We start from the raw sequence: 15,216 nt of genomic DNA on the forward strand, positions 1-15,216 counted from the left end.
TCTTTAACAGTAATGTAGAAAAGGGAATTTCAGCAGGTGTCAATTGAAGAGGGTGAAATTCCCTCTTCATCACAACAGTTAAAGCTGCAGAAGCCCTGCCCTCTTTTGTATCTGGCTACTCTACTATAGCTAGTGCAGCTTTAACTGTTGTGATGAAGAGGGAATTTCACCCACTTCAATTGACACCTGCTGAAATTCCCTTTTCTACATTACTGTTAAAGATACAGGAGCCCTGTCCTCCTTTTTATATGGTCACACTACATTTCATGGTTGTAGAGGTGACAGGACACACATTTGATAGGACTCTACAGCCATTTGGTTCATGGCTGTAGAGGTGACAGGATGCACATTTGCAGTCGATTCTGGAGCCACATGTGGTGGTGGTGGCATCAGGGTGTTGAGGCCTTCTCTGCCTGAGAGCCTCCTGCTCTCAGGCAGAGCAGCCCCTCTGAGGAAGTGTTTCTAGGGAGGTGTGCAGTTGAGCAGCAGCAGATCTTCTCCAGCACCTTTGCCCTCCTTATGCTGTGAGGCAGTGATGATGACCTCACAGATCTTGAGGCCTTCAAAGTGTGGCAGTGGCAGCTGTGGGTCTAGCAGGCCCCACTCTGTTTCATAAAGGTTTGGTGCATTGTCCCCCACAGGTTTTGCTGTTGCACCTAGGTTTGTTCAAAGACAAAGCACTCGTCTTGCAGGCTTTGGCTGATTTGGAAATCATGTGGCATTGTTGGCCAAGAATTGTGATCTTGTGGTCCTGCCTGATTCCCAGGATCCTCTGTAGGGATGTCTGGAACTCATAGGCCCTGGACAAGGCCCTCAAGAAGGTGAACAGGGAAGTTACCCTGGGCAGATGTATACATGGAGATAGGATCACTGTACATCCTGAAATCTCCCAGACTAAGAGTGAGCTTTACAGGCAGGATGGAGTACACTTGTCTGACTTAGGCAATGGCTTTTTTCTTGCTGATCTGCAAAGAGATTCTGCCAGGATCTGGATCATCGGGAAATGGCTATGGGGCCATGAAGGCTTATATTCCCTAATAAAGCAATGAGATTTTATTTGTCTTGCTTTGGTTGACAGCTGTATTCCTTTTGGCAGATCATTGAAGGAGATTGGAGTATGTAGGTCACCATCCAGGGTACAGCACGGTTCATGGGGCCGGCTGTGGAGGGACTGGAGCAGCTGTTGGGGCACAGTTGGCTCAGCCATCTGGCCTCCAGCCAATGGCTTGGTAGAGTGGCACTCTCACATGCCAGATCCAGGGAGGGGTGAATTACCCAATTTAAATAAAGAGGCCCTAGTTATCTCAAGTTCAGGCATCTGTGTCATTATTCCCTCACTTCTTCCTTGGTATGCAAATATATGTACAGGCTGAATATATTATTATTATTATTATTAGTAGTAGTAGTAGTAGTAGTAGTAGTAATAATTTTAATGCATTTATATACCACCCCATAGCCATAGCTCTCTGGGAGGTTCACATCAGATTAAACATTTACAAACAATATACAAAAATTAGAAACCACAAAGACATGCAAAATTCACATATTTAAAACCACTATATCAACTTTAGAAATGATGAGCCAAAAAACAGACCCGGGGTCATTACATGTTGCTAAATGCCTGGGAGAAGAGAAAAGTCTTGACCTGGTGCCAAAAAAGATGACAATGTTGGTGCCAGGCAGGCCATGTCAGAGATCATAGAATAGAAGAGTTGGAAGTGGCCTACAAGGCCATCGGGTCCAACCCCTGCTCTTTGCAGGAATCTAACTCAAAGGATACCTGACAGATGGTTGTCCAGCTTCCTCTTGAATATCTCTAGGGTGGGAGAGCCCACAACTTCCCTGGGTAATTGGTTCCATTGTTGGGAGATTGTTCCACAGTTGGGAGGCCACCATGGAGAAGGCCCTCTCATTGCCACCCTCTGAGCTTCCCTCAGAGTAGGCACCCAGAGGAGGATCTTAGATTTGAATGTAGTGTTCGGGTAGGTTCATGTCGGGAAAGGCATTCTGGTCTCAAGATGTTTAAGGCTTTATAGGTTAAAACCAGCACCATGAATTGGGCTCAGAAACATATAGGCAGCCAATGCAAGTGGGCCAGAGTGGGTTTTAAATGCTCAAAGATGAGGATTTAGAAAATTAACACTCCAATTGACTCCTTTCCACCCCATCAGATTTCTAGGAGAATCCATTGTGCGAGATGGGTTTTTGAAAAGTACAGTCACATCTTTGCCTCCTTTTTGTCTCTGTTCCAGCACAGATGAACTTCTTGCTAAACTCAGAGATGTCATCTGCCCCCTTTCTTTGTACAGGGAAGGAAAAATGAACCATTACTACCCATCACCTATAGTTTATTGAGTCATCCCAGCTTCCACTGAAACACACTGCCAGAATGTCACCAGCTTAATGACTTTCAATTCATAGGCACTGAGCTCTAATGGGTCATTTAAAGAACAACCTCCAACTCATAGCATGAAAAAAACTAAGCAGTTCTATCATTTATTGTTGCCAGGAATCCCCCCCAAATAATAATAATAATTTCATTTTCACAATAGAATTGTCACAGAAGGTTTGTTTGTTTGTGACACTCACAGACCTCACTTGCCCCCATCCCTTTCCTTGTGCAGGGGAGGAAAAATGAGCTATCTGTGCTGATCACCTATTATTCCTGGTTATGGTTATTTGGGGGGTGAACAACTTTCACACAACCCTTGATTAGTAGTAGATTTAGTAGTAGTCTGGCCATGTTGTGTGAACCACTGCCTCAAGACATTCATTGTGGTAGCTTTACTTACAGCAATCTTAAGAGTACAGGGTTACACATTTGGAAGGGATCCTCAATCACTTTCAAATCATGTATATTGAGCTCTAATGGATCTCTGAAGGACAACTCATCTCCAACTCATAACAAGAATCATCTTTTACTGCACATTAACCAGTTCTATAATTTATTGCTTTCAAGAAGTCCCCCAAACACAACACAAACTTAATTTCTTTTTCACAATGGAATTGATGCAGGATATTTTTTGAAGAGCAACTTCAAGTTCCTGGGAGCAGTCTGCCACTTCCAATCAGTCTCCTGAGTGCTTCTTTAAAATCTTTATTTCTCAAGGAATATATGACTGGATTAACAACTGGGGTTACCACGGAATAAAGGAGAGAAACAAGCTTGTCTTCGTCTGGAGAGTAGACTGAAGATGGCCTTATATATGTGTAGATAATTGCAGAAAAGTAAAAAGTGACTACAATGAGATGTGAGGAACATGTGGAGAAAGCTTTCTTCTTCCCTTCAGTGGAACGGATTCTGAAAATGGCTCTCAGGATGAACAAATATGATGTTAGAGTCAATCCACAGCTACAAATCCCAAATATCACATCTGCCGCAAATGTCATAGATTCATTGAGACTGGTATCTGAGCAGGCGACGTCTAATAGTGGGGGTATATCGCAGTAGAAATGATTGATGATGTTAGTACTGCAGAAGGAAAGTTGTGACATCAGTCCAGAATGAACTGCAGCATTGATAATTCCAGAAATCCACACCCCACTTGCTATGCGAAGACACACTTCCTTCCTCATGATGATTGTATACTGCAGAGGGTGGCAGATGGCTGCATAACGGTCAAAAGCCATGAATGAGAGAAGCAAAAGTTCTGACCCCAAAGCCCAGATGACAAGAAACAACTGTATGATGCAGCCATTAAATGAGATGGTCTTTCTGTTTGTTAAAAGAGAGTGGAGCAGTCTGGGAATTGTAACTGAGATAAAAAACACATTCACTAAGGACAAATTAAGGAGCAGGAAGTACATGGGAGTGTGGAGTTTCCTGCACATGCATATGGTAAAGATGAGGAGGACATTTGCTGCCATCGCTGTAGCATAGATGAGTGCAAAAATCCAAAACAGAAGTGTCTGTAGTTCGGGGGAATTGGTCAGACCAACCAGTATAAACTCTGTTGTGGGAGTTTGGTTCTTCATTACAATATGTCCAATTCTGTTGACGTAGACAGAGACATTGTGCTAATAAAGAACAGTGGACCTTAAAGACTAAAATTTTATCCTGGCATAAGCTTTTGAGAACACTGTTCAATTCATCAGGTGCATGAAGTCTTAAAGACACCTGGTCACACAGACATTGCCTGACTGTGAGGGACTTTGTTACTACACTGCTGTACATGCTGAAGTATTGTAATATATTGCAATGTTTTAAAACATTTTTAATGTTTTAATTGTTTCTTATTTAATTTGTACTATTAAGTTGTTAAGTTTTATTTTAATGTGAACCAGTTAGGGATTTGAATCAATTAAGGCAGCAATTCTATGGCCCTTAGATAAGCATCTGAGGGTGGATAAGATAGTTCAGATTTCCCACTGGCATGGAAAGAACCATGCATAATGGCTAGCCTGAAATCTACCTCAGAGGTGGAGGAGAGAGGGTATTCTGGTGGGTAGGGAGAGGAGAAGATTGGAAATGAACTATCTTGAGGCCTCTCCAGCCTCCTCCCCGCCCCCTGCAAAACACTTTCACTAGATTGACAGAAAAAGCCCATCTAACTGCAAAGGGGACATAATGATATACATGTGTTTACCATCACAATTAAATTTGCAGCAAATACTACAATTTATAATACAAATTGCAATGCATTTTCTCAATGTACAAACAAGAAAAACGCTGGCCCCATTCAGACAACACACTAAACCATGCTGCTTAACCACAAAATGGTTAACGGAATGCATTGACCTTAATGCATTGACTGTGTCATCAGGAAACGGGCAAAGAATTTCCGTTCTCCCATAGTTCTCCCCTTATTCCATTTTAAAATACATCACAGATAAGCTGGAATAAAACCCATGAAATTGGTGCCAAGGAAAGCTGACATTAAGCTGTGAACCTGCTGTGGAAGAACTTTAATCAAAAATGGTAAAATGCCATCTTGAACAACTCAGAAGTAAGGCCTTGTTTTCTTGGGGGCTGTGAGGAAACAGACAAGATGCAGAGACCCGCTCCTTTGCACACATGCCAGGGAGGGAAGAAGGAGCTCCCTCGATTCAACTGTGTTTGCCATTTAAAGGAGCCCTGAGAAATAGCAGCAGGACCTTCAGCCTTGTTGCCCCATGTAATCCAATTCATATTGATCGCACCAAAGCACAGGGAGCACAAAAGCAATGGGAAAACAATGGGATTTCCCTTAATGTAGGAATGCTCTAACACTGGATTCAATCCACAAGCTTCCCCGAGCGTAGGGCCCCTTCTGTTATTATGTGCCTACATTGATCAAACCACATATACTGGACATGAAGTAGTGTCATCATGCCCAGAGAAAAACCTTCTGTCCTGTCACTCTGAAATTTTTCTCTGTACATGGACATTGAGGTAAGACATACATGACAAGTAGAAACAGGCACAATGTCTTTGTACCTACCTTCAATGCCTCCTCAAGATAATACTGCTTTATATCTGTTTCTCTGTGTGGTGATAGTTGTGATGGTGAGAGACAGCCACGTGTACTGATACTGAACTGTCAAAGAAAGAAAGAAAGAAACTTGCTCAGGCACATTTACTATGAAAACATATTTACCAAGAAGTAAGCTCCGTTGAACACATTTGGACTAACTTTCAAATAAGCAAGTAAGCCTGAACACTAGATTCAGGCTGGCAAATTGGTGGATCATGGGTGAGTTCTGCACCCCAAAGCCATTCATCTGTCTCCATCTCACCACCAGAGTTCCTCCTGCATTTCCAGGCATTCATTTATACAGAAGAGAAATTGATTTTAAAAGTTGTAAGCGGTTGAGATGTTCCACTTGAAGTTCATGAAAGTTCACTTTCCCAAGTTTTTCACTATGATGGAATATCATAGACTAAGAGCTTTATCACACCAGTGTTATACTTTGCAATCACTGCGAATTGCATGCAAAGGATTCAGAAGTTTTCCACCTTATAATCTGCTTTGGTTGTGAAGTACTCTCATACATCCTGCTTTAATTGTGCTTCAAAGCCAAACGATTTGCCCTATTTATCCCCTGCTTTCTGACCGTATCTTCTGAGCCACCACTGGGGCGCAAGAGCAGGATTTTTTAAAAAAATGCTTACATCTGCGTAATCTTCAAAGACAAAGACACCAAAATTGGCACAGTAATAGATATTAAGGAGTGTTTAAGCATACCAAATTTGAATTGAATTGGGTCATCCATTGATTTTTTATGATTTGTTTACATTTCCCCCCTTAAACTCACTTCCTGGTATGCAAAGGGTCGCTTGTTCTGGTGTGTTAGTATTCTTTTCTTCTTTGGTGTCTGGCAGCTGGAAAATGTCAGAGAATATTGTCTTTTGTTGAGCTGATAGCTGATGATAATTGATTTGATTCTGTTACCAGCTTAGAAATGTTGCATTTAATAAAGCAAAGATGCAACTGGGAACAAGACCTTTGAGGCATCACGAGGAAGATGTTGTTCTGAACCAAAATTTTGTCACGATTTCAACATTTGGCACGCTTTTCAAATTCCCAAGTTATTTTAGACATCAGGCAAAATCCATGCACCTGTGAGTGTTTTAAAAGCCATTGGTTTCTTTAGGGGGCATTTACACTGCAATTGTAGGCATGAAGTATGCCTGGCTGAGTTCAATAGGACTTGGTACCAGATAGGTGTCTACAGGTTTGCAGCATTAGACATGGTCTTTGTTTCCATGGAAGACAAATTAACCATGCAGCACAAGCCTATGCATGTTTACCCATAAATACATCCCACAGTAGGAATTACTCCCATGTATATGTGCATAGATTACAGTCTAAAAGTTCATAATGTTGACTGGACCATGTCACTAATATCTATTCTAATTCTATTCTAATTCTTAATTCTCATTAAGAGAGAGAGAGAGAGAGAGAGAGAGAGAGAACAGGCAAAATGCAAGTACAAGTGAGAGCATATCCATTGAAAACATGTAAAAGGCCAAACATGTGCTTTCATCTTGTTCCTGAATTCCAATTTGATTTGTGCAAATTTCCTACTTTTCATAAATTTCCTTTGTAGACTGAATCAGGCCCAGGAAAGTTTTGAAAATTTGTGCTGCTATGCAGAAATATGCTCAAATCTTCCATTTGATTTCTACATGATTTGCACCATGTTCCCATTCACTCAGCACAAACAGTGATTGCAAATGGGAATGGGAATCGGCACAAGATGAGTAGCAAGATGATGTTCAAAGCATCCTGGTGATCTCGAACATTGCTCATTTGCTCATCCCTAGAGGCACTTAATGAGCAACACCATCACTCATCCCTACGCACATTAACTCCTGATGCATTCTTTCTTGACTCTTACCATAGCTTTTCAAGAACTATCAAATGTTCTTTAAAAAGAACACCATTTTACTTTCATTTTTATCATTTGTTGGTAAATATTAGCATTTTTTTTAGGATAGATTGATTAAATTTTCCCTCAGTTTCGGGAAGGCTTCCACAATCTGAGTGTTTCTCTAGGAGCTGGCTAAACATCATATATAACATTGTCTTCTAATGTGTCTTTTGGTCTTTTATAAACAAATTATCTGTGGCCAGGCAATCATCCTAACCCATAAAGAAAGTTCCATATTTTGGGGCTCATCCCATTCCCAACTGTATTGGTTGGAAACATAATTAAATATGGACAGGGCTGCACATTAAAAAAAATGACTCATTTTGTGCAACAATTTGCAGTTATTAGATTTCAGAGATTAAGGGTACAAACCTATGCATGTTTAGGCAGAAAAAGTAACATAACTCCCTGTATCTCCCCAGCATATTTAAACATGCATATAATTGCAGCCTTTTTAAAATCAACAGGACTGGTCATGATTTTAGAAGCCTATTTATTTCAGTAGGAACCAATTCCAACTAACTTGGGCCTCATCTACACCAAGCAGGATATTGCACTATGAAAGCGGTATATAAAAGGCAGGAGCCACACTACTGCTTTATAGAAGTATTGAAATGAACTGACAACTGTTGGGGGCCATTGACACATGACATATACTGCTTTCATACCACTTTATCCTGCTTTGTGTGGCTCCTGTCTTTTATATGCCACTTTCATAGTGCAATATCCTGCTTGGTGTAGATGAGGCCCTGGTTGGGCTCCAACCTCATATTTTGTAGATGTAAGAGATTTTGGAAATGAAAATGTTGATGATTCCTCTTACTGCTGAAACTTTTTTCTTTCTTTTTTTTCTTTCTTTTTTTACCATTTCAACATTTGGCACAGTTTTCAAATTCTCAAGTTAATGCCCAGGTTTTGTAGACATCATAGGGATGGAAGGACTCACCCTTGCCTGGTGACTGCCCAAGGAAGCTGCAGGGCTAGCCTTCCTCTTAGAGAGCCACCATTGCTTCACAACAAGGGTGGCTTGAAGGTTTCCAGAAAGGTCATGTTGCATAAATGACAGCCATAAAGAGTCCCTTACGTAACAATTCAGGCATGAATTCATGACTGTAATGTTGTGTAAAAGGCTTTTTTTGGCTGGCACTTATGCAACATGCCCTTCCTGGAAAACCACTGCATGGTCATTGTTATGCAACAGTAGTGGCTTGCTACAAAGATGGGCCAGTTTGGTATAGTGGCTAATGTGTTGGACTAGGTGTTGGGAGTTCCAGGTTCTAGTCCCCACTCAGCCATGGAAACCCACTGGGTGACTTTGGGCCAGTCACAGACTCTCAGCCCAACCTACCTCACAGGGTTGTTGTGGTAAGGATAAATAGAGAGGAGGATTATGTACACTGCTTGAGGTTCCTTAGAAGAAAAATGGTGAGATATAAATAAATAAATAAATAAATAAATAAATAAATAAATAAATAAAATAAGCCTGCCCTAATTATTGTATCAGGGGTGTTGAAACTCTTTCAGACTGAGGTCCAAATTCAATTTTGGAGATCATTGCTCAGCATACCTACCAAAGATGCTTGGAGCAGGTTAGCTGTGACCAGACCATCGTCAACACCTCCTTCATGTGTGGAGTGTAACTATCAATAAAGAAAATTGATGACTGCTCTGGGGCTCTATGTCAAGGTGAAACTGAAGAGTTATGGGGTTGTGGTGTTGGAAAACCACACTCTGAACCTGAGTTGAGCAGAAGTAGCAGTGGCTCTCAGTTTAGAATGCAGCAAAGACTCAAAAGAGGCAAAGGATTTTTGTAATTAAAATAAAATCCTTTATTGGCATTTCAGATAATTTAGCACACACAAATACTCACAGACGATCAATATACAGCATCATACATCAAGATGGAGGGAAGTAAGAAGCATACAGAACACAGCTACTTATATAGGATAGCCCTGTACAATGATGCAATCACTAATTGATTAATTGCAAAAAATGCTTCCGGACAATAATTCAATAATTGTCCAGCTGAGACCTTGTCATTTAAGAGAATACTTGTTCTGCTGACTCCTCACTTTCTTCAGGTCTCTAGGTACTTGTAAAAACAGTGGAAAAAGAAAAACCAGATCCAATCCAGGATCCAACATGTGGATGGTGAAGACAGATTTTCAACCATCATTTCTGAAGATACTTAGATAATAATAATAATAATAATAATAATAATAATAATAATATCTTTATTTATTTGTTACCCACCTCTCCCTCTGGATCGAGGCGGGGTACAACACAAATAAAAACACCATAAAATACATATAACTAATTCAAATGTTTAAAACCATTGCATCATTAATGCAATGCCAGGTCAGCCCTCTCATCCAGGATTAAATCATGAATAAGAGAGGTCTTATTGCGGACCGACCTGGCATTAAAGAGTAGCACCACAAGGAAGGAGGGCTCAGTGGATGAGCTACCAGGTACATGAGAACTAGAGGAGGAGGGTAGAAGGGGAACAGTGTGAAGACACCTGAAACCCGTTCTACGCTGATGTTGCAACCCCTTCCTCCTGCCATATCTCCTTCTGCCCCAAATCACTGGAATAGTGGCTCCCCCTCCATGTGTCCCTGCATCACAGCTTCTCAAAAACATCTTTACCTACACCACCTATGCACTCACTTACCATTCAAACCCACACTCAGTCATACAAACAACACAGTCACATTTCTCACTTGTGGTAACCAGCCACTGGTCACAGATGGACATCAGGCTACTACCAACTAAGTGATAAAGTGCTTTCCCCCGCCCCCACAATCTCCCTCTCTTAGTAACTGCTAATTCTAATACTACCTGATGTGTGGCCACACTCCTCCCCCTCTCACACAGGGGAGCCTCCTGCTTCAAGTACCACAGCCTCTCACGTTGGGCAGATGAAGCAACTATAATTATTGAAGCCCCCAACCTCTGCCTCAGGGTGGGGAGGACACAAGAAGTAATTATATCATTTCCCATGAGATCCCTGCTCTCACTCAGGGAAACTCTTCTCACACAACTGAGGTAATGGTTCAAAGAAGCAGCAAGTTGACAGCCCAGGGGAAGAGAGAGAAATAGAGAATCACCCTCACCCTCATGGCATCCCGAAGGGGCAAACCAAAGGGGCACACCCCCTTTGGTGTCACCCCCTTCGGGGACACCCTGACTGGGGCGGCCCGCCACCTCGTGGCAGGGCAGTTCTTATGGTCTTCAAGCCTCAAGGTCTCAACAGGCTTGGAGACAGCACTCTTCTGCCAATTGGCTGGAGAGAACCTTGGCAGTTGGCTCCACTCAGCAATCAATGGAACTGGGAGGTGGGCGGGGCAGTGGCACAAGTAGCAGGCTGCTGTGGATGGTAGAGCAGTCCTCTCCCCCAGTTCTCTTCTCTCACCAGCTCTGAAGTCTTCCCAGCCTCGTGGCAGGGCAGTTCTTATGGTCTTCAAGCCTCAAGGTCTCAACAGGCTTGGAGACAGCACTCTTCTGCCAATTGGCTGGAGAGAACCTTGGCAGTTGGCTCCACTCAGCAATCAGCACTATTTAATAAACAGGCAACCCATGCCATGCGTTGAAAACTAATGTTGACATCTGAAGAACTATCTGGATTAGGAATTCAAGATTCATTCATTTTTGCCTCATTTGGTTTAAGACAGTCTATTTAAAGTGATGCAGCTCTTTAGGAGTTCTGTGATGGAACACATATCTTAATGCTGGAAAATATCATACCTTAGAACAGATGTGGACAGAAAATAGATCTATCCTGATGTTTTGGACATCAGGTGCCAGTTAATAGCTGCTTAGCCAAGGACAGGTACCTGTGCTGGAAGAGCGACCCTTTGGAAAGCCCAATATAACTGGAAGGCAGCAGGTTGGGGAAGGCAGCTCTAAAATAAGTAGGTGACCCTAAGGTGTTTGACATCACCTTTTCCCACATTCCATCCATCTTGTCCACATTGTTTATCTGGTTTGGGAGAATGAGCAGTACACTTGCACTTTCTGCCTCTTAAGGAGGATGTGGTGCTATGCAGGTGGATTCCTGCACTGAGCAGTGGGTTGGAATTGATGGCCTTATAGTCCCCTTCCAACTCAACTATTCTGTGATTCTATGGCTTGTGAGCCTTAACTCACACTTTCTCTGCATTTTGGTACTTTGTTGAAAACTGTACATATTGAACACTTTTTTTTTTTGTAAACCGTATGGCTTTTATTTATTGAATTATATATTAAATTAATAGTTTTCCAATGCTTTTGAATGAGTTGTCTTCCTTTTACAATACTAAATTTATCTTTATCAATATATTACCTATTACCACATAACATAATCCATTCACCTAACAGTTCTAAATTTTCTTTACCAAGTACCTTTGACTGCCCAAATAGCTTGCATCTTTGCTTTCTATACATATAAATAGTTATTCGATTTACCTACATCTTCCAACCCTTTTCCATATAATAGTTTTGATTTCTTTGTTTTTTAGGCTATAAATAAGAGGATTTAACATGGGAGTTAAAATAAGGTACTGGATAGAGACTACTCTGTCCAGGTCTGTAAGAGATTTAGAACTTGCCTTCATGTATCGGAAAAAAGCTGAAAGATAAAACAAACAAACCACAATGACGTGTGAGCTACAAGTGGAGAATGCTTTACTCCTGCCTTTTGCTGACTGAATCTTCAGGATGGCTACAATGATATAAATATAAGAGAGAAGGGTGAGAAGGAAAGGGGCTAAACCAAATATAGAACTAGCAGCAAGTAGCAACACGTAATTGGTGAATTTTTCACTGCAAGATGAGCTCAAAACTGCTGGAAGTTCACAGGTGTAGTGACTGATTATATTTAGTCCACAAAAGTTCAAATCCATTAAAGGCAATGTGTTGACCAGAGCATCGAACACACCCATTACCCAGGATCCCCCCACTAACTGTCTGCACATTTGCTTTTTCATAATTGTTGAGTAATGTAGTGGGTCACATATAGCGACATACCGGTCATATGCCATTGCTGTAAGTAGATAGACCTCAGCACAAGCAAAATGGATAAAGAAGAAGATCTGTGCTATGCACCCCATCCGAGAAATGGTTTTCTGCTTCCCTATCAAGTTTTCCAGCATCTTTGGGACCGTGACAGATGAACAGCAAATGTCAACCAAGGCTAGATGATTGAGAAAAAAGAACATGGGTGTGTGAAGGGTAGCCTCACCCCTGATTACCAAGATGATGACAATGTTTCCTAATATTGTGATGCCATATATAATTAGAAACAAAAAGAAGAGAAAGATCTGTACTTGTGGATCAGTCGAAAGTCCCAGGAGTATAAACTCTGTTATGGCAGTTTGATTCTTCATGGAGTCTGTAAGATCTATATGAATGGGGAAAATATGAACATACATTAGCATATACTGTATCCCCCCTCCCTGCATCCAGAAGTTAATAATAACTACAGCCCAGAGGTGAGTACTCCCTTTGGGGTCAAGATGTTCAATCAGATGGTGGCAACTCAGATGCAGGTATTCTTGGAAAATATTTACAATCTAGACCCAATCCAAACCGGGTTCCATCCTTGTTATTGAATTGAACAGAATCACCATTGATTTTCCCAGTGAATTAACTTTATTGGGATGGGGGACAGAGGAAGTGTAACTGTTACTTTCATTCTTTCACACATTGATCATGGTATCCTGCTGGATTGCCTTTCTGGACTGGGGATTTGTGGCACTGTTTCATGGTGGTTCCACTTCTATCTCCAGGGCAATTTCCAGAGAATAGTGTTGGAGGACTGCATGTAAGCCCCCTGACAATATTGCTGAGGGGTTCCTCAAGGTATCATTATGGGCTCATCTACACCAAGCAGGATATTCCACTATGAAACCAGTATATAGAAGGCAGGAGCCACACTACTGCTTTATAGCATTATTGAAGTGCAGGATTTACACTACTGCTTTATAGTGGTACTGAAGTGCACTAACAACTCATGGGGCGCATGACACATCTACACCAAGCAGGATATCACAGTATGAAAGTGGTATGAAAGCTGTATATAGTATGTCTCAATGGGCCTGCATAGTTGTCAGTGCACATCAATACTGCTATAAAGCAGTAGTGTGGCTCCTGTCTTTTATATAACACTTTCATAATGCTTTCATAGTGGAATATCCTACTGGGTGTAGATGAGCCCTTTGTCTCCAATACTATTTAATACCTTTATGAAACCATTGGGTGCATTTGGGGGAATTGGGATGAGGTGGCCTCAGCATGCTGATGATACCTAACTCAATTTCTGCATTATATCTGAATCAGGAGAGGCCATACACAACCTATATCATTACATGAATGTATTAGTGAGTTGTATGAGGGCCAGTAAACTGAAGCTAAATCCTGATAAGATGGACACACTGTGGGAGAGCAGTTCCTAGGGCCAGATCTACACCAAGGAAGTTACAACACTTCAGAAGTGGTTTGGAAACAGTATATGGAATGTGTCATGGGATCCAACAGTTGCCAATAACCATTATAAACCATTACAAAGGATTGGGGTAGATCCTTCCTAGGTCTGGAAATCCAGGGAATTGCCATAACTGGATGGGGTTGTACTCTAACTGAAGGAATAGGATCTCATTTGTTTAATTCGGGTTTTCCATGGGACCCTAGTCATGTGTTATTTTTGTACTGACCTCATTGTGTGCGTCTCTCTCTGTGTGTTTTCTATTTGTTCTGTTTTCTTTTATTCTATTCCAACCCACTGTTTAAAATGAGAAGCAGTATATAAATATTGCTACTACTAAACAAATTTAGTTCAATATCTTTGAAAATGACTGTATTGATAAGTCAAACTGAAGGAAATCATAATCACAATTCCCCCTAATATTGAGTGTGTGGTTTTTAGCCAGAGAAGCTTTGGATTTTGTCGATTAAAAGCCTTCCATTCTCACCTTGCCTGAAATCAAACCAGATGAGTAATGTCAAAATTTCTGTGGATGGGTTTAGGGATGGACAAATACCCACCATGCATGGCTCACCAGACCCCAACTGCTTACCTGACTGTGGCTGATGCACAGGACAAAAACTGCAAGATGATCCACGAGCACTCGGCAAGTGGCGTGCTGCGTCCCTCCTTCCCGCAAGCTCCCATTCCACAAAATGGAGGGGAAGCTATTCACAGAAATCTCCTTTCAATCCAAATAAATAAATAAAGAAAGAAAGAAAAAGGTCTCAAGACTTAAATGCAGGACCTCTAGGAAGTGAATGAGGTGGGCATCCTTAGCAAAGGAGAACATCTAATTGGGCCTGCCAAAAATCCCAAAGACAATGCATAGGGTGACCATATGAAAAGGAGGACAGGGCTCCTGTGTCTTTAACAGTTGCATAGAAAAGGGAATTTCAGCAGGTGTCATTTGTATATATGGAGAACCTGATGAAATTCCATCTTCATCACCACAGTTAAAGCTGCAGGAGTGACCAGATTTAAAAGAGGGCAGGGCACCTGCAGCTTTAACTATTGTGATGAATAGGAAATTTCACCAGGTTCTCTGTATATACCAATGACACCTGCTGAAATTCCCTTTGCAATACAACTGTTAAAGATACAGGAGGCCTGTCCTCCTTTTCATAGGGTCACCCTAACAATGCAGGTTCCACCTCCCTTCCCCCAGTTAGGGGTAAACTTCTTGGCTCCAGTCAATAACTTTCCAGCCACAGGTGTGTTGTTGTTTTGGAACCATTGGAAGTTTCATTTGTCTTCAGAGTGCATTGTAGTAGTACAGATACGGTATAACTAAGCCATGAGCATATCTGCATTTACAGTAACAGGTGCAGCTGGTTCACCAATCCATATCAAGCAAAGTC

General features: G+C 41.5%; 2 protein-coding genes across 2 annotated transcripts; both read right to left on the reverse strand.

The window, feature by feature from the left end:
* Positions 1-3,036: 3,036 nt before the first annotated feature.
* On the reverse strand, positions 3,037-3,975 carry LOC134405354 (olfactory receptor 13G1-like). Its single transcript, XM_063136601.1, has one exon. The coding sequence runs from the start codon at positions 3,973-3,975 to the stop codon at positions 3,037-3,039; it is 939 nt and encodes a 312-aa protein (XP_062992671.1).
* A 7,820-nt stretch (positions 3,976-11,795) lies between these two features.
* Positions 11,796-12,725, reverse strand: LOC134406050 (olfactory receptor 8S1-like). Its single transcript, XM_063137288.1, has one exon. The coding sequence runs from the start codon at positions 12,717-12,719 to the stop codon at positions 11,796-11,798; it is 924 nt and encodes a 307-aa protein (XP_062993358.1). The 5' UTR covers positions 12,720-12,725.
* Between the last annotated feature and the right edge of the window lie 2,491 nt (positions 12,726-15,216).

The sequence above is a fragment of the Elgaria multicarinata genome, chromosome 11, assembly GCF_023053635.1.
Source record: "Elgaria multicarinata webbii isolate HBS135686 ecotype San Diego chromosome 11, rElgMul1.1.pri, whole genome shotgun sequence".
In the NCBI taxonomy this organism is placed as follows: domain Eukaryota; kingdom Metazoa; phylum Chordata; class Lepidosauria; order Squamata; family Anguidae; genus Elgaria; species Elgaria multicarinata.